General features: G+C 52.5%; 1 protein-coding gene and 1 long non-coding RNA gene across 6 annotated transcripts in view; one reads left to right on the forward strand and one right to left on the reverse strand.

Moving 5' to 3' along the window:
• The window catches only part of LOC149127490 (uncharacterized), a 56,438-nt gene that overhangs the window by 30,161 nt on the left and 7,340 nt on the right, over nt 1–18,937 (forward strand). Inside the window, exons 5-6 of one of the 4 annotated variants that reach the window (XR_016230914.1) lie at nt 2,257–2,545; nt 4,446–13,939. The exons of 1 other annotated variant lie outside the window; for it this stretch is intronic. This is a non-coding gene — a long non-coding RNA (uncharacterized LOC149127490). Of the gene's footprint in view, nt 1–2,256; nt 13,940–18,937 lie in introns of those variants that run through there. 2 more of the 4 variants (XR_016230911.1, XR_016230909.1) reach the window with 2 other exon arrangements.
• The window catches only part of GYPC (glycophorin C (Gerbich blood group)), a 36,914-nt gene continuing 19,125 nt past the window's right edge, over nt 1,149–18,937 (reverse strand). For both annotated transcript variants that reach the window (XM_089328408.1, XM_051848073.3), the window contains 2 exons: nt 2,371–2,421; nt 1,149–1,809 (listed from right to left, as the gene is read on the reverse strand). In XM_089328408.1, the coding sequence (XP_089184534.1) occupies nt 1,613–1,809; nt 2,371–2,421 (248 nt within the window). In that variant the 3' untranslated portion in view covers nt 1,149–1,612. The remainder of the gene's footprint in view (nt 1,810–2,370; nt 2,422–18,937) is intronic.

Genomic DNA, 18,937 nt, shown 5'->3' on the forward strand with positions numbered 1-18,937 from the left:
CTCCCAGAGTGAGTGACAGGAGACCTTTCTGCTCCCTCCCAGGGGGAGATGGTGTAGCTTCCATAACTCAGGGCTGATGGGGATCCAGAGGGGACCCTGGCACCCAGGCACAGTCCTTGGACTGCTGGTCCCTCAGTTATTAAAGAGCTGGGAATCTCAGCCAGCCTCACCGGAAGGGAGTGGTGAATCAGCTCATCCTGTTATTCGTGGCTACTGCTAAGAAAGCATTCAGAAGTGGTGCAACAAGGGTTTTTCATTAACCAAAGCATCTATACTATCTACCCAGCTCCAGTTACTGACAGTGCAAGAGAGGGCTGAACCGGTCCCATTTGTTCCAGCCCTTGGTGCTGTGATACATTATTATGGGTTGAATATCCCTGATCTAAAATCTTTGGGACCAACAGTGTTTCACATTCTGGATTTTTTTTTGATCTTAGGATATTTGTATACACAAAATGAGGTATCTTGGCAGGGTGAGAGACAAGTCTAAACATAAGTTCACTTTTGTTTCACAGGCACTTTACACACATAGCCTCATGCTAGCTCTATACAATATTTTAAGTGCACCTGCATTTTGATGGTGACCTGTAACGTGAGATCTGGTGTGACATTTTCCACTTGTGACATTGTGTCCATGCTCAGTTTCAGATTTGGAGCATTCTGGATTTCAGATTAACGATGAGAACATTGGGGTCAGGGAGGTGTAAGAAGTAGCCCCACAGTCCCAGGACCACAAAGGGGAGCCGGGAACAAGCCAGGGAGCGAGGCTCTGTGGTCTGTGCTCCTGGCACTGGGTGTCATTGTCCCTGGGACTGGAGAAGGATGGGACTCCCTCATAATTAAGATGCCACATCAAGACGGCAATGCTTCAGCCGCTGCCCTCCCTGACTGCTGGGACGACCAGTTTCTAGAGGGCTGTTTCATGTTAATGGTTGTTTCCTGCAGCTGCTGCCTGTGTGGGCAAAAGATGCCAGTCACTTCTGCCTGCCTTGTGCCAGCCAGAGACCCACTGGAGAACACACACCCCACAGAACACACAATCACACTGGGGGAAAGCAGGCTTGGTGGGGGGTGGTGGTGGTGCTGGGAGGGAGGGGCTTTTGTCTTCCCCAGAACACTTAGAGTTCATGCTGTTGGACTCTGAATGCTTGGTTACATGTCAAATTTATTTCCAATCGTTTTGAGCTGAATCGATGGGTACAAAGGTACCTCTGCACTCCGGCACCTGCTGTTCCTTGCAAATGTCAAGGACTGACAAGTGCTGCCATTAGCTCAGGTCAGTGCAAGGATGTCTCACTTCCTGGCTTTCCCCGTGCCCACCCACCCCACGTGCACCCAGGAAGGACATCCTGCACTGCCTGGGGACACCTGGCTGGCCAGATTTTCAGAGCAAAGGCTGGCCTCTACAGTGGCCCCTGTGCCCCTTGGAGAGGCCTATCCTGGCTTGAACCCTCCCTGCTCTGCCCTGGGTTGGCACCCACAGTCCTGAGGTCTGTGTTTTGGGAAGAGGCCTGCCTGGTGGGGCGGGTCACGCAGGGCAGTGCTGGTTGGTAGGGTGCATTGTCTGTCCTGCTGTGGGAAGAGGCACTGGGGAGGTGCGGTCCGGCGGCCCTCAGATGAAGTACTCCTTCCTGCTGCTATCACCGGCGTCCTGGAGGCCAGCGTCGTCCTGCAGGGCTGCGTCGGCGCTTTCAGCAAACTCTGTGCCCTTGGCCTCGTTGGTGTGGTACGTGCCTTTGTGCCGGTACATGTAGTGTAGCATGACGAGGAGGAGGCAGACCAGGACGAAGGCCACAGCAGCGATCACGCCTGCAGGAGGAGAGAAATGCAAGGGCCGGGCTGTGACAGGTGTCTGGGGGACCTGGCTCAGGAGGCGGGGGCTGGTCTCACACGACTGTAACCACAGCAACCCCAGACGGGCTGCTGGCTCTTTGCTTCCTATGTCTCTTCCTCCCTGGGGTTTGCTGCCATTCATCTAAAATGGCCCCTTCTCCTCCCCTCTTCCCCACTATCCCTCACTTTCCCCTCCTTTCGTGGATCCCTGCCCCCTGCAGCAATCCATCATTGCATCAGGCAGGTATGGGGGAGCTGCTCAAAACTGAGGGGTTCATGGGATGCAGAAATTTCATTTTTCAAACCAGAACAATCCCAGCGGAGGGGCTCCCTGGGACCAGACAAAGCTCCTCTGTCCTCCTGCCCCACCTCCTCCACCTGGACACTCTGCCCTGACTGGACTCCTCTCGTCCTTGTTCACAGTCCTCCCTGACAGTGGGAAAGCACTGGCTGCAGCCACGTCCCGCCTGAGTCCCCAGCTCTGCTTCCTTCTGGGCGTGTCCTGGCTCTAGGAGGGCCCCTGGCATGCCAGCTCACCTGCAATGATGGCAATGTCTGTCACGGAGAACGCCATCCCTGGGTCCGCCTCTGTGAGTGGGAGAGAAGAGCCTGAGGTGAGAGAGGCAGGTTCTGCACGCTCCGCAGCACCCCAGCCTGAGCCTGCACCCTCTGCACATGTGTGAGCAGCTCTGGAACCAGCAGGAACAGCGAGGTACTTGCACAGTGCCCAGGCTTGACCCAGGCTCAGCTGGGCCACTGGGTGGGTTGGGGAGCACCATACAACCACAAGGTCAGGCCCAGGCGAGCTCTCTACCATATCCCAGCACCAACGCCAGAGCCAGCACTGGTAGATGCTCACCAGGAATCTGGGGTGTGCATGCAGTTGTGCCCTCATTGTGCTTAGCACAGAACATTTGTGGAGTGTCCCTGCCTGCCTGGTGTTCCATCTGCCATCTCATGTGGTCTTCCCAGCTGTGTTTTGGATGATTGGTGCTGTTAACCCATTTCACAGGTATGACACTAGGGCTCAGAGATGTGATGGGCTCGCCCAGTGGCTGGCTGGTTCCCAGCGGGTGCTGTCACCTCTTGAAGTAGCCCCTTGACCAGCCTTTGAATCCATGCTCCTAGGGAATATTGCCCCTCCCCCAGGCACTGGCTAAATCACTGAGCCTCACGGTCTGGCTGGAGGGCCAGGATCACAAGGAGAGCAGGCACCTGCCCGTTACCTCTAGCTGCTGCCCCACAGAAGGTCATCCTCCAGGGTGCAGGGATGGGTGAGGAGCAGGATTTATCAGACCATGGAAGTATCAGTGTTAACATGGAAAATCCCACATTCCCATTACAACGGCTATGCATATTAACAGAGAGGGATAACAGTCATTTCCGCCCAGATAATCACTTTAATCACAGTGCTATGAGGTCATTCTCCCCAGCAAAGCTGCCAGATGCCTCTTGCTGATAAGAATCAGGCTGTGGGTATCAGGAGGGATGGTGGTGGGGAGCAAGAGACTCCAGAGATCCTGAGCAGGGAGCAGGAGAGAGCTGAGCTAGGGGTCTGGGGTGAGCACGGGGCCTGGAGGGGGGAAGGGGGGAAGGGGGTAAGCCAGCCACCAAGTCAGCAAGCACACAGTCAGGGCACACACACCAGGAGTCAGGCAGCGAAGGCTCACAGAGCAAAAGTGCTTCCCAGCAGCAGAGGAGCAGCAAATCCAAGTGAATGCTGGACGCTGCGATCCAGTGGGGACAAGTGCAGACCCCGGGGCTGGGCGTCAGGCACTGAAGGATAATCACCGAATGTCTGGAAGCCCAGTCCCTTCTGGGTTCCCGGGAACCGACTGCACAGCACCCTCCACTATTCACATTCTCTGTGGAGCTGGGATGGATTTTCTCCCCAGGCATTCTGTCATTGGCTGTAGCCAATCACTACCCATTCTACAAGCTCTCTGCAGGGGTGGGGAGTGAGATCACGTATGCTGCCCTGCAATGCTGGGGACACTCTGCTTCAATAACGCGGTGTAGGACAACTGCAACTGGATTCCTGGGGGCCGGCTACACGTCTCAGATGTTGAGGGACAGCTGTTACTGGGCACCAACTCTGGGGATGGAAGCCATGTTCTTCTGTAGCTACCAAGAGCATCTCTTCATTTGCATTTTCTAATGACATCAAGTCGGAGTTTTAGTCCAATTTCTGTTGCTGTAACAGAGTGCTACAGACCAAGTGCTACAAAGGTTTATTTGGCTCCCAGTCCTGAAGGATAGGAATCCCAAGAGTATGGCACTGGCATCTGGGATGGGCTAACTAATGCATTATGACACAGTGGGGGGCATCGCATGGGAAGACAGAGTGAGCATGCTAACAAAATCACTTCCCCTGTAACCCATTAATCCATGAATAGATTAATCCATCCGTGGAGGTAAAGGCCTCATCACCCCATCACCTCCCCAAAGATCCCCACCTTTCAAATACCATTGACATGTGACTTTGGGGGTGAAGTTTCCTGTGCCTGAAATTTTGGGAACAACCATTCTAACTGCTGAGAAACTTTGTATCATGCCAGGCTTTGTCTTTGCATCTCCTGGCTTCTCTCTCATGGTCTCTCCCTCTGCCTTAGGGATACCCAGGGAGCTCCCACTTCCTGTCTTTCATCGTCCATCTGGTCCAGTAAAGGAAGAATTCAGGCACAGAGGCCAGGACTCAAGGCAGTGAGTTCCCTTAAGAGCTGAGAGTGAGGATGACTTCCCACCAGGCGGAAGATTGCTTTAGCTTTAAGATCCCAAAGGGAGTCACCGGGAAGCCAGAGGGCCAGTTTCAGGATGACCAATCGTGCTGAAGGCCAGCAGCATCTACGTCTTGATAGTTTGCTCAGTGTCGTGTTAGTCACCGGAAGTACTGGATTTCAGGGAACCTACACGACAGGCTGAAAAAAATACAATTTACCAAGAGCTCTGAAACAGTGAGGGCTTTGCGAACATCTTATTTAGGGCTCAGGCTTAGGACATCTGTTGAGGGGAGCAGGAACCTCTGCAGGTATGGGACATTCTCCTTGGCTTGTGTTGGGTTTTTTTTTTTTTTCTTCCCACTCTTAGATCCTTCAATGTCCTTGTGTAAGTGCAGCATAAATCATCTGACAGCCGAAGTTCATTAACTAACTTTTCTTTTTGGTAGGAAAGGTCAAGTACATTGACCTTTCTTTGATGATTTGCTTTATTGTTCCCTGAAAGGATGTAGCATTCAGGCTCTGGGTCTTAGCACATAAGCATCCCAAGGAAATAAATGAATAACGTATGACCCATCCATCAATTTCCCCTAAGCACTTAGCCAGTCCCAGGTTTGAAAGGGAAAAAGCAGAGGGTATCTGTCCCCTGCTAGTCTGCCAACACCCTCTAGGAGGCTACTTGGAATAGTTTGTGGAAAACAGAATTAAAAGATGAGGTCATTTGGGTGCAAACATTTTGAAATTCACAGATATGAAGGGTCTTCAAAAAGTTCGTGGAAAATGTGTATTAGGAAAAAAATCTATGTATGGATTTGAAAATATTTTGTACCCAAATAAAGTTTACCTTTTATTTCTACTTTCCATGAACTTTTTTAGAGTCCTGTGTGATACAGGGTCCAGTAAACAGGTGCAGGGCTAGGACTCTGTAGAGAGGACTCAGCCATCAGAGTTGGTTCCAGGACTCTTGGATTCTGTGAGCAAGCTCACATTTCTCCCATTTAAGGCCAGGCCCCTGCCATCAGCAGCTCACAGTGTAACCAGTGGGGATAAATCCAGAAAGAGCTGTTCTCTGATGGACCCTGTGTTCCCTAGTGTTCTCAGGAAAGGCTTCCTGGAGGAGGTAGGCCTAAGCCTGGCCTGCTAGACTGCCTGGGTAGCAATGCCAGCCTGGGACAAAGATGGGCAGAAAGGGCAGGCGTGGAGGGGGTCAGTGCAGCTACTGGGGTGGGCAACAGGGCTTCCTTGGAATGGGGTCCAATTGCCACAATGCCTGATCACTGTGTGTTTTAGGCCAGGCTCCAGGCAGCTGCTGGATGAAGGCTGTGGGGGCATCCCCTGCCTGCCCCACCCCTCCCATCCCTGCAGAAAGCACATGTGTTCTCCATTGGGCTTGCAAACCCAACTCTCAGGTCAGGGAGGGACAGCGTCATCTTGACCACCCTGGTTAGGACACGCCTGCCCATCTCAAGGTCAGCATGAAGGCCATAAAGACCAGCATGGAGCACCTCGTGGGTGGTCTTCCCCAACCCAGGGCTGAGAAAGCATCATGTGAAGTTGTTACACTGCTCCAACCCGCCCAGTGAAACAGCCTGATCACATCTCTCCGTCTTGTCGTGTCATATACAACGTGACCGGTGTGCTAGTACTGAAGCCTTGTAGGCTGCCCTCCACCATCCACATCAGAACTCGGTGTTGTGGTCCAGCCCCCAGCCCCTCCCCCCCACCCCGGCAGCCAGACTCAGGCCAGGCTGTAGGCAGCTTCCTAATCAGACACTCACTTCTCAAGAGCCAGACCCGGGAGCCTGACCGAGCCTTCTCCTCCCCCTCCTGCTGTCTCTTTGCCATCTGACCTCCCTAGAAACCCCTCAGAAGCCCTGTTAGGGGGTGGCGGAGGGCACAGTGGACCCCTGCCCTTCACTCTGTGCCACAGATTGGACTAAGGGTCTGCTGCCTCCTTAATCCCCCACAAACCCCATGCAATATGCGAAGGTGACAATGTCCTCTCTAGAGAATTCTGTGTGGACAGTGTCACGTCATCCAGCTCAGACAACACCTTTATCTTGAGTTCTGTCTTCCCTGTAGGGTTTCTTGTTAATTACAGTTACTGTCACCTTCCTGGACTGGGGAGGGGGAGGCTCCCTTTTTATATATTTGTTAAAAGATTTATTTGAAAGGCAGAGTGACTGAGAGAGTGAGTGAGAGCGAAAGAGATACTTTTCCATCTGCAGGTTCATTCCCCAAATAGCCACAACAGCCAGGGCTGAGCCAGGTGGAGGCCAGGAGCCAGGAGCTCCATCCAGAGATCTCTTTGAGAATAGTGAGGCTGTATAGGGAGGCACGGGGAAGCTCAGGGATGGGCATTTGTCCCACGTCCATGTGAGCAGTGACAGCTCAGCCCCCACCCCCACCTGCCCACACACCTAGACTATCCTGGGGGGTGATGTGGCCTTTCAACCTAAGGGCTCCCTCCTGCAAGATGTGGCCGGATTACTGTGTAGACTCATTGTTATATGGGGTAAGCACCTAGTGCAGCACTTGGCACAGGAAAGGGTGTTTGATCATTTGGTTACTGCCACCATCGATTAGGCTGGGCTGGCTCAAAACAGGGCTCCATTCAATGCTCTTACACACTATTAGGCACATGTATCACCCCAGGACTCACACAATCCACTTCCCGTCATGGATCCCAGAGAAAGAGTCTGGAATGGCAGCAAACATCCACACTTGGGAAAGTGTATTACCATGCTGTTTAAAGGGGAAACTAAAAGACGAGGATGATCTCACCGTTCTACAATCGGAGTTGGTTATGTAGATTATGATGCACCCATGTGTTAGGATGTCACGCAGGCATTTAAGGTGACGCCTGGGGATTCTTAGTGACAGGAGGAGGTGCTTACAGTGTGATGACAAGTGAAAGGAACACGGCTGCACATAGCAAGGATGCCAGACAGTTCAAAAAGGAATAAAAAGAAACACACTTAAAATGTTGGGGGCAGACTTTGATGGTGAATGGGGGTTGATGGGTGGTTTCGTTTTCTTCTCGTATGATGGTACTTCCAAAAGTTCATGGAAATGTAATTAAAAATAAGTTTACTTTGGTGCAAAAGGATATTTCTAAAATCCTATGCACCGTTTTCTCACAAAATGTATTTTTTCATGAATTTTTGAGGCCCCCCTAGCACACACGAATTTCTACTGTTTTGCACCAAAGTAAGCTCATCCTTTCTGTTTTGCATGAACTTTTTTTTTGGGATTTGTCTTCTTCTGTAGTTTTCTGCCCTTTCCAAATCATCTCAGATAAACATGTGCTACTTTTACAATCAAGAAACATGGTGGCTCTATCTTTAGAATTAGCTCTCCTCTTGCGGCATCTGCAAAGTTTCAGGCTAGGAGAGCTGTGAAGGACGCTTTCCTCTGTCTCCACCCACCTGCCTCTCTCCACGCCTCCACTGAGTGCCTGCAACCCTCCAACTGTCTCCCACCAGCTGCCATGGGGTTGCTGTGAGCACGACCCCAATCACCCTCTCTGAACAACTTTGCATCTCGCGTTCACACATCCTTTGGGTAACCCATGACGGGAGGCTTCAAGCAGACATTTTCATTTCCAAGGAAGAAGTGCGTGAGTGCCAAGAGCCAGGGCAGCCGGTAGTCAGAGCCCCTCCCACCGTTGCTCTGGGATGCAGGATCGATGGAGCAGGGCGAGCTGGGGCTTGAATGCATGAGTTCTCACCCCTGCCTCTCACTTCTGCAGGGGGAAACACAGGCCAGCGCTGGCCTCTCAGGGAGCAGCGTGGAGGCTGGATTGAGACGTCGTGGGGCTTGCTTCTTGGGAGTTTCTCAGGTTTTGTTTCTGTCCCAGACAATTTCCTTGCAACCAGTGGAGCCAGCACACACAGCCTGGGCTCCTACTCAGCCGAGTGCCCAGGGGTGCCTTGCTTTGATTGTCTCTGAAGACTCCAGAGAGGTTCTCTTCACTTTCTAGACTGGATGAGAATCCTCAGGGGGAAGGCTCAGCTGTCCTGATTGCAGTCTCACGGGAATGAACCTTCCAGTGAATTCGGCAGCCTCAGCTTCTCCTCCTTCTCCATCTCCTTTTCTTTGGCTCTCTGTGCACACCTCTTACTTCCTTGTGCAGAGTGTAGCCAGTCTTCCACCCACGACTCTGCTCCAAGCTTTCGTCTCTACATTTATGCAGAAGTAGTGGGGTTTGGCAGTGACTCCCTCTGGATCCCCTGGCAGGCGCAGAACACACAGTGAGGGAGCGACATGATGAACAATGGCATGGAAGCTGCATAGGGAAGAGGTGAGGAAGCGAAGTGGGATGAAGTCAGGTTCTGAACTGGAGGAGCCCATGGAGTGAAGAGGGAGCAGGAGCTGGTAGTGGCGCAGGTTGGCTGGAGAGGAGACCTGGGAACCTGCATGAGGGCAGGTGCATGTGGCTGAGGTGGGATGGACAGTGCAGTCAGAATGGAGATGAGTCACCTGCGTGTGTGTGCTGACAGCACAGAGGAGCCATCCTTGAGAGACTGCTGCAAGATGACCACCTCGAGGAGGAGAGGATGAAGGAGGAACTGAGGGCAGCAAGAAGAGAGCCCCCTGCACTGGGATCTGGGTGTTCTGTTGTCTTCCTTTCCTTTCTCCATGTCACTCAGTCCCCTGCTGGGTCCCTGTGGTCACACAAGGGCTATAGTCATGGACCCTGAGGCCAGAGGCAGCCTGGGAAGCTGGCTGTGTGTCCCTGCACCCCCGCCTTGGTGCTGGTGACCCGTCTGCTAAGGGTGACGTGTCAGCACCTCCAGACTCTTCTAGCCCTTATTCCAGGTTTGAATCCTCTAAATCAGCTTTTGATGGTAGTTTCTTCTGAGTGCATATTGGGGGAGGGAGATGGTGACAAGGAGGCCCCCTGGGAGGTTGAGGCTCTGTACCACCCTAGCGAGACTCTAGGCCTTTGCAAACTCCTGCTCAACCTCTGAGTTCAGATCACTACCACCTCCTCCTGGAAGTCTTCCCTGACCGCTGCACAAGAATCGTGAGCTCCTCCCTCAACCTCTGCGGGGAGCAGGGAGCTTTCTCCTAAAGGGCCACAAAGTAAACAATTTTGGAGTTGCAAGCCACACACGGTTTCTGCTACATGTGCTTCCTTTTTATTAACAACTCTTCAAAAACGTCAAAGCTGTTTTGAGTCAGTTGACTACACAAAAACGGGCCAAGGCTGTAGTTCGCTGCAGAACTTGTTCACATCACCATGAAAACGCCCCGCAGTTGTCTGTGTGAAGTCACACAGAGGACCGGAACTGCATTTTAGGCCTCAGCATCTGACACAATGCAAGGCGAATAAACAGGTACTACTACATAAAACAGCCTCTGGCATGTCCAGGCTGACTCCTCTGTCCTAACTAGTGTTTTTCTCTATACACCTGCTCCTCACAGGCTGGATATAGAACCTCCCTATGCTTCTCTGTCATTCCACGTTTGTACACTAAGCTTCCAGAGACGTGCGTGGCTGTCATTTATGAACTTCCTGGTGTGCGACCATTCTCTGTAGACTCCTGGGGGGCATCGGGGTGTGAGCCAGGCATCCTCTGTGTGCCTGTATGTGCCCGTATGCCCACGTATGCACTCACACGTGCTCACATATGTGATTCAAAGTCCAGCTCACTGGGTCCTGAGCTCCCAGCGCCCCCTCACCCCCACCCATGTGCCCTGATCTCCAGCTGGGCCATGTCTACGAATTGTTACTCCTCCGGAGGACTTAATTCACTTAAACAGTCACATAATTGTATTTTCAGCATAATTAAGTACCTAATTACACGGCTAAATGGCCTCCATCGGGCTGCATGTGTAAATAATGATGATTCGGTTAGCCACGCTTTGTCACTGAGTTTCCAGGGGGCTCAGCAGCCAGCGGGTGAGCAGGACGCAGAAAGTTCATCCTCTTCCCTTCACCTGGGGTGACGGGCGGGAGCCAGGGAGCCCGTGTCTGGGGGAGACCTAGCCCCAGCCCAGCCCTTGGTAGCCATCTTTCTTCTCTTCACATCTATGAGTTTGTCTTTCGTAGATGGCACACCCAAGAGAGCTTGCTCTGTCTCTCTGTGCCCGCCTTATTTCATCTCACACCGTCTTCTCTAGGTGCACCCATGTCCTCACACATGGCAGGACTTCTGTGTTTTGAAAATTTTGTTCCTTTTTTATACAATGCACAGAAATTATACATATGTATGGAGTACCCTGTGATGTCTTGATAAATGTACACAACGTACAATGTTTAAATCAGGGTAAAAATCTATTGCCTGAAACATTTATCACTTTTCTATAGCGAAAACATTCAAAGTCTTCTCTTTCACCCTTTGTTCTTTTCAGATAAATACAGAGTATACTATCATCTGTCACCTTGCAACAGAGCACCAGAACCACTTAATCCCACGTAACAATAACTTAGTTATCAGTCTTTCCTCAACATGCCCCCGCCCTCGGCCTTTGGTAATCACTGTACCCTCAACTCCAATGACAGCAGCTTTTTAAGATTCCACAGCTGAGTGAGAGTACGTGGTATTTGTCTTCTGTGCTTGGCCCGATTCACTTAAAATAATGATCTCTCGTTCCATCCATGTGGTTGCAAAGGACAAGAGCGCATCCTTTTTGATGGCAGAGTAGTAGTCTCCTGTGTGTATTGCACCTCATTTGCTTTATCCACTCATCAGTGGGTGGACACCTGGGTTGTTCCCAGCTTTTGGCTGGTGTGACTAGTGCTGCAATAATCATGGAGTGCAGATGTCTCTTTGATAGAATGATTTTATTGCCCTTGGATTTACACCCAGAAGTGGGATTGCTGGATCATAAGGTAGTTCTATTTTTAGTTTTTTTGAGGAACCTCATACTTTCTTTTTTGCACAACAGTTGCACCAATTTGCACTTCCACCAGTGTGCAAGGCTCCCTCTTCTCCACATCTTTGCCTGGCCCTGTTATCTTTGTTTCTTTATTTTAACCATTCTAACAGGTGTGAGGCGTGTCCCAGGTGATTTTAATTTACATTTCTCTGATGATTGGTGGTGATGAGTGTTCTTCCACATTCCTACTGGCTGCTGGTGTGTCTTCACTTGAGCGATATCTATTCAAGTCCTCTGCCCATTTTTAAGATAGATTTACATGTTTTCTTTAATTAAATAGTTGGAGTTTCTTGTATACCTTGGATATTAGCTTCTTACCACCTGTATGTTTGCAAACATTTTCTCCCAGTCTGTGGGCTGTCTCTGCATTCTTGTTTCCTTTGCTGAGCAGACGCTTTTCAGTCTGATGCAATTCCACTTGTCTACTTTATGTCTCTTGTTTCTTTTGGGTTCATATCTAAATGTAAGCTAAAAGAGGATTTTAAGTGTTCTCATCTGAAATGAGTGATAAATAGTCAAGGTGATGGATATGCTCTTACTCTAATTTGGTCGTTCCACAATGTGTTCATGTGCCAAAATATCCCATGGTAACCCATAAATACAATTACTGTTTGTCAATTATTGATAAAAATGAAACAGAGGCTGGCGCTGAGGCATAGCAGGTTCAGCCACTGCCTATGACACCAGGCATCCCATATCGGCGCCAGTTCAAGTCCCGGCTGCTCCAACTCCAATCCAGTTCCCTGCTAATGTGTCTGGGAAAGCAGTGAAGGATGACCCAGGTGTTTGGATCCATGCACCCATGTGGGAGACACAGAAGAAGCTGCTGGCTCCTGGCTTCAATCAGCCCAGTTTCAACCATTATGACCTTTGAGGAGTGAACCAGCAGATGGAAAATCAATCTATTCTTTCCCCCTCCTCTACTTCCCCTCCCACTCTCGTTCCCTCTCCTGGTCCAGTCCTGATGGTTGTGGCTATTTGAGGAGTGAACCAGCACATGGAAGATCTCCCCCCCACTCCTCTCTGTAACCCTGCTTTTCAAATAAATAAATCTCTAAACAAATAAAGTAAAACAAAAGAAGATCCTGGTGGAGATGCTCTGAGTGGGGAGGGAGGGGTTAAGTGTGTCATGCCAAGCCAGAGGTCAGGGCTTCCTTGCAGATGTGCTGAGGAGGGAGCAGTGACACGGCCCCAGGCCAGCTGCTTGCACAGTCATGGGAGAAGCGTGGAGACGCAGTGGTGAAGAATGTGGAAAGGAGGGAAAGCGCGGGAGCTGGGAGAGCTGGGAGCAGGGCACCCTGTCTCCTGGTCCTTAGACAGAATGTGCCTCCTCCCCACCAGCCAGGAAGTGGTCCCCAGGGAGCTCCCAGAGCTGCAGAACAGGTGCTGAGCCTCCCACTGCTCCATGTGCAGTGGGATCTGCACCAAGAGGGTGCTCAGGCTCACAGGAGACGGTGCCTATGAAGGCCTGGGGGAGGGGGTCCATGCCAACAGGTGTCATTACTGATGCCACTGAGAGGTGACTTTCATGCCAAGGGGGCCAGGGAGATGGGTACATTTGTATCTGAAGATTGGGAATACAAAGACAAGGACACATGCACGCCTACCAACTTCTCAGTGTCAGAATCCCGGGAGCTGTGCTCCAAGGGGGTGTTGTTGATGGTGGGGTGGGGCACAAGAACTGTGAGTTTTGATGCACAGAGAATTGGCGCTGAGTCCTGGCTCCCTTGTGTCCCAGCTATACACATTGTTCTAAGACCCTCCACGCCCTCCTCTGTAGACAAGGGGACTGGGATGAATGTGGGGATGGACGTAAAGCATGGCAGATGGTTCCCAGAGGAGTAGTGCTCTTATCCTCATCCCATGTCCACAGACTTAACCAGCCTCAGATGGAAAGTGTTTAAAAATTACAGCTGTTTTGAACACCCACGTTTATCTTGTCACTACCCCTAAACAATATCTGCAGAGCATGTGCACAGGCTACACGCTACGCTAGTCTACAGAGGGCACTTCAGCATCCTTGGATTTCAGCACCACAGGGGGTCCTGGCCCCACCCAGGAGGATAAGACTGGCTCCTTCACACACATGCACACAAGCATGGCGCCTCAGGGGCCCAAAGCCTACACTGGTTCCATGGGCGGTAGGCTCAGGGGGCCAGCAGTGAGCCAAGCAGGCAGGGCCAGGGTGTGCTGGTTTATCTCCTGGAACAGTCAGGCTTCCTGTGTCCTTCCCGCTGGGAGGCTGGCTGGCCCTCTTTTGTCCTCCAAATCCTGTCTTCCGCATACCAGAGCAGGAAAGGGACTTCAGGAAGCCCAGGCCTCATTTCCTCAGTTTGCCTCTGCAGCACAGCCAGGAAGCTGTCCGCCCTGGTTCAAGTCTCCTCTCTGGGCCTGGACCACTGTCCTCCGCCCCATCCTCCCACGGCACTGACTCCTGATGAAAACGCTCCACAGCACCTCTCAATCCATCACCCCACAAGCCCCTGCTCTGTCTTCCCAGCCCCTGTCCAGGGTTGGTGATTTGTATTCACCCAACATTAATCTCCGGAAAGCAAAGAAGCCGTAAATGCATACATAACTTTGCCTCTTGTCAGCTGAACTCCTGTGACACAAATCAACTGCCATCGAAATTAAATGTTGCTTTCATAGAGAGTGACAGATGCCCTGGAGATTAATCAAAGGAAGCCAACAGACTTAGACCGTGTTCCACTTCAGACACTGGCAAGGTGCTGGGTTGCAGTGGGACAACCCATTGCCAGGAACAGCTGGACTGGCACAGCCCTACCCGGACAAACAGGATACTCTGCTCAGGTGTTCCATCGGGGGGTTAGCATCTCAAACACAAGTCTTCACAGACATAGGGTAAGCACAGACATAAGGGAGTCTTCTGTCAGACTGATGCACTAATTTCTTTTACCAACAAAAGAAGATAGACCAAGCAGAATCACCCCAAAAAGACAGTAGTCCTGGGGTTGGATGTGTTTGAACAGTCAGGATTAGGGGCTACTGTGTAAGCCAGATTGTCTAAAACAGAACAGACCTCAATAACAGTGCCCCTTTAATGAAAGAATAGTTTCATACTAAAACAAATACAGTTCTAGAATGTTCCACCTTTCAGATAACTACTTTTGAATTGTTTGGGAGACCCAAAAGCTGCGAGTTTTAAGAGAGCAGTAGGAGAAGACGTCCAGTGTACATGCCCTTTTCCTTATCTTATTACTTTGTTCACCATCACTATCATGTTCATGGTCATTAATAAGTGCTGTCGTTCACCTGCTTGAGTGAACAGTGGACCACGGATGGTTTTGAGGACCCTGCTAAGGAAAGGGAGTGAGCAGGTGAGATGGTACAGACAAGGGGAGTCTCCCAAAATCTTGAGGCGGAACAGTAAGAGCCCACAGTGTAGACAGGCACGTGGAAGTTTCAGCATGGCACGGTGAGAGGGCACCTGGTGTGAGCAGGGTGGACAATGGACAAGGAGGCCTGGGGGTGAGGTCAGGGCTGCAGGGAAGCAAACCTGACAGGGATAAGAATCTAGGTTTCTGGGCTGGGGCGTGACTGGAAATTAGTAATGGGGACCTCAGTGTGGTGGGAAAGGGAGGAGAGTTATGAATAATAGTGTACTCTGCTGCATCTCCATATGTGCGTACTACTCACTATCATAATGACATTATTCAGAATTCTAAACATGCAGGTATATTTTGTGTTTTAGATGTTTAAGTTCACATAAGAGGATTTTTTTAAAGTTTTCTTTATATTTATTTGAAAGGCAGAGTTACATGGTGGTGGAGTGAGAGGGAGGGGAGAGGGAGAGGGGAAGGAGGAAGGAGAGGGGGAGGTAGAGGGAGAGGGAGGGGAGGGGAGGAAAAGAGAGGGGGAGGGAGAAGGGTGAGAGAGGAGGAAGGGGAGGAGGAAAGGGAGGGGGAGGGAGAGAGGCAGGGAGAGGGGGAGGGAGAGGGAGGGAGAGGGGGAGGAAGAGGGCGAGGGGGAAGGGAAGGGAGAAGGGGAGGGAAAGGAGGAGGTAGAGTGGGAGGGAGAGGAGGAGGGAGAGGGAATCGATCTTCCATCCACTGGTTCACTCCCCAAAGGCCACAATGGCTGGCACTGGGCCGATTGAAGCCAGGAGCCAGGAGCTTCTTCCAGGTCTCCTACATGGATGTAGGGGCCCAAGGACTTGGGCCATCTTCTGCTGCTTTCCCAGGCACATTAGCGGGGAGCTGCATCAGATGTGGAGCAGCTGGGACTCAAACCAGAGCCCATATGGGATTCCAGCACCACAGACGGCGCCTTAACGTGCTACACCACAGTGCTGGCCTCACATGAGAGGATTTCTAAGCACTGTGGGAGGCATCTGGGAGACGGATGGAGGGATGGCTAAGAAGAAAATCTGTCAGGATTTCCCCGGGTGCCTCCTAAAGACTGAGAATGCTTCATCCAGCTGGAGGCTCTGCGGCTGGAACTTGGACTGGGGGCCCCCTGCAGGTGAGTCTTCATGGTGGATTCACTCATAGCAGCAGCCCTTGCTCCTGGTTCTGCACTCTGGCTGCACTTCAGACTCATTGGGACCATTCAAAAGCACCTGTGTCCAGGCCTCATCCTACCAGGGTTGCCAGATAAAAAGCAGTTAAGTTTGAATTTCAGCCAGACCATGAAGAAATGTTTTGGGATGAGTGTGGCCCAAACATGGCCAGTTCCTTGTCTGCTGCTCTCACCAGATAGGCAGCAGGTTTAACAGGGATAGCAAAATGAAGTTGGGAAGGTGGAATGTGCTGTCTGTAGACAGGGTGTGTGTGGGGGACGGGCAATGAGCCCCACCAGTCCCAGCTCCCAGGAAGGCTGCAGGCCACCTGCGCCTGTGCCATCAGCAAGCCTGGCTTCCAATGTGGCCCAGACACGTTTGAGGAAAGACTTGAACACCTTCCTTTTCTGAGACTCAGTAGTGAAACAGGAACAGCAGCAGCTCCTCGAAGGGGATCCTGGGTGGGCTCTGCCACGTGGGGAGCCCACGGGCCTGTCTGGTGCTCCTATGCACTGCCCTCCTCGCCGGTAGTCATCCCTGTGTTCTCAATCAGATCCTGTGGCCAGCAGATGCCCGCCCTGCTCTGGTGGCAAAAAGAAATGTCTGGGCCTCATTGCTCCTCATTGCTCTTGCTTCCAAGAGGCGAGACTGTGGGATGCTGGGGGAGCCGGCAGCTGGGGCTGTTGGCGGGGGGAGGGCAAGCCCTGCCCGCATTATCAGTGCCAGCAGGGGCAGCAGCCCAGTGCAGGCCCCAGGTCCCCTGCTAACGCCTGATAGGAGGCCGGCTAAGCTTCCGCCACCACTGAGGAGGCTTATCTGTGGGACAGGCCTGGGTGGAGGCTTCATTTCCAACAGGTTGAAGACAGGGAGGGGAAAAGGCCCCCTGAAGAAACAGAGCGCCCCCGCCTACTCAGAGCCCCTGACCTGCTGGTGCCACCCAGACACAGAGTCCCCATGGCCCTTCTCAGGACCACACACCAAACACCCCCTTCTTAGAAAACAAACAAACACAGACTGCTTACATTACCTGGGGCCTGGAACTCAGTGAGAGCTGAACTTAAATCCTAGAGGTGGTGCCATCTGCATCTCCTTGAGTGTGTTATGGGGGGGGCAGGCAGTGCTTAAGCATTTAGCATTTGTCCCCTCAACATTACGGCACCTGAAGCACACCGAGAGGCTGGGAAGGGCATGCTACCTGCCTGCCGCTGAGCCTGGGGGTGTCCTCAGCTGGGGAGATGCTGGGAGCAGAGCTGCTCTGTTGTACTCTTGGGACCTTCACGTTCTGTCTTTCCAAACCCTATGCATTTGGGGGCATGCAGGCCACCAAGCGGCCCCTGGTGCTCAGCCCTGTGTTCCGAGCAGGTGCATAATCCACTCCCTTCCTGGGTGCTTGGGGGATGCAAAGGCCCCCCTCAGCCCCTCTACTCTGCAGTGTCCCAAGGGAAAGGTGACGTCCCGGCAGTCCTCCTAGTTGGGGCTGCTCCTCCTATGCGAGTCTAGTGATGGGGTGATACTGAGGAGGCTGAATCCTGGTCTGCACTTGACTGGGGAGAGGCTGGGCAGCCGGCTTCACCTCTCTGGTCTTGGGAAGAGGAGGAGAGACACTAGGATGGGCTCTCACTGTGTGTGTGTGTGTGTGTGTGTGTGTGTGGTGGGGTGTAAGACCGTGGAGGCTGAGTGTGGTGAGAGGCCGTCCTCGCCCGGGGAACATGGCAGCCTGGATGCAGGAACAGTGATCTCAGGCCTCCCTTGTCCACAGCCTGCTTGCTCTTCTGTCCCTTGTCCTGCTCTATGTGCTGCTGGGCCAGGTGCTGCACCCCAAGAAGGAGGAGGTGATCACTGCTCTGTGCTGTCTCTGGGCTGGCTCACATCAGCAGGGGACTGCCGTCGGGGGACCTGCTGGGGCTGGCTCGGTGTCCTCACTCACCCGTGGCCTGCTCTCCCAGGGCCCTGCATGCTCTGTGGTCTGACAGGGCCCCCCGCACCGTGCTCATGCTCAGGCTCTGCAGGGCACTGTGGTCCCTGGGACTGGGCAAAGGCTTTCTCCAGATGGGACCTCCAGCAATGTCACATGAGCTCTGAAAGCTGGCTTGTGTGGGTGTGCACGTATGGGCACAGGTGTGTACATGTGTGCCTGTGTGAGACAGAGCAAGAGTGAGACAGAGCTAGAACTCATGCTGTTTGGAAATGGAGACGGGATGCCCTCCTACCCCATCCCCTACTTCGGGACTCTTAGGGTCCTTTATTCCTCCTTCCCTGCCCCCACCACAGGCCTTGCTCCCAGCCCTCCGCCAGCTGAGGTCCTGTCTGTCAGTGGTGAGCTCCCCAGCAGGGACCTGACGGCTGCAGGATTTGTGGATGGGGGAGCTCCGGGTTCTGCAGCAGGTGCTGAGGGATGGTGCTGTCCTCCCCCTGCCATCTCACCTGTCTGACTTCATTCATAGCTACCTCTTCCCACCTTGCTCTCCAGCTCTCCGCACAGCTGGGGGCTCCTTGTTCAGGTCAGGCCTGCTCTTACCTCAGGGCCTTTGCACTTGCTGTGCTCTCTGCCTCCTCTTGGATAACACCATGAATGGCTCTCTCACTTCCGCAAGGTCTTTCCCAAGTAACACTTCCCTGAGTAAAGTTCTCCTGGTCTGACTTCCACCTTCCCTGTTGCCTTCCCTGGCTTCACTGTTTTCCCTAGCCCCACATGCCATCTGCCTCACTAGGCGCTCCACCTGGGGGCCTCATGGCCATCTGTCTACCCCCACCAGAACGTCAGCTCCCCTCGAGGACGGTGACGGCTTCTCAGCAGTCACAGCCCCAGGGCCTGGCACACAGCTGGTGCTCAATGTGTGCCCATGGAATGTGATCCAAGAGACACAGGCTCGCAGGTGCAGCTGGCAGGAGCAAAGAGCTCAAGCATAGATGTGGGAGATCACAACTGGGCTTGGGAGCCATGACTTTATAACCTTGTTTGATGTGGTCGCCTGGGTCT

The sequence above is a fragment of the Oryctolagus cuniculus genome, chromosome 3 (assembly GCF_051225735.1).
Source record: "Oryctolagus cuniculus isolate XC-2025 breed Fujian yellow rabbit chromosome 3, ASM5122573v1, whole genome shotgun sequence".
NCBI classification, from domain to species: domain Eukaryota; kingdom Metazoa; phylum Chordata; class Mammalia; order Lagomorpha; family Leporidae; genus Oryctolagus; species Oryctolagus cuniculus.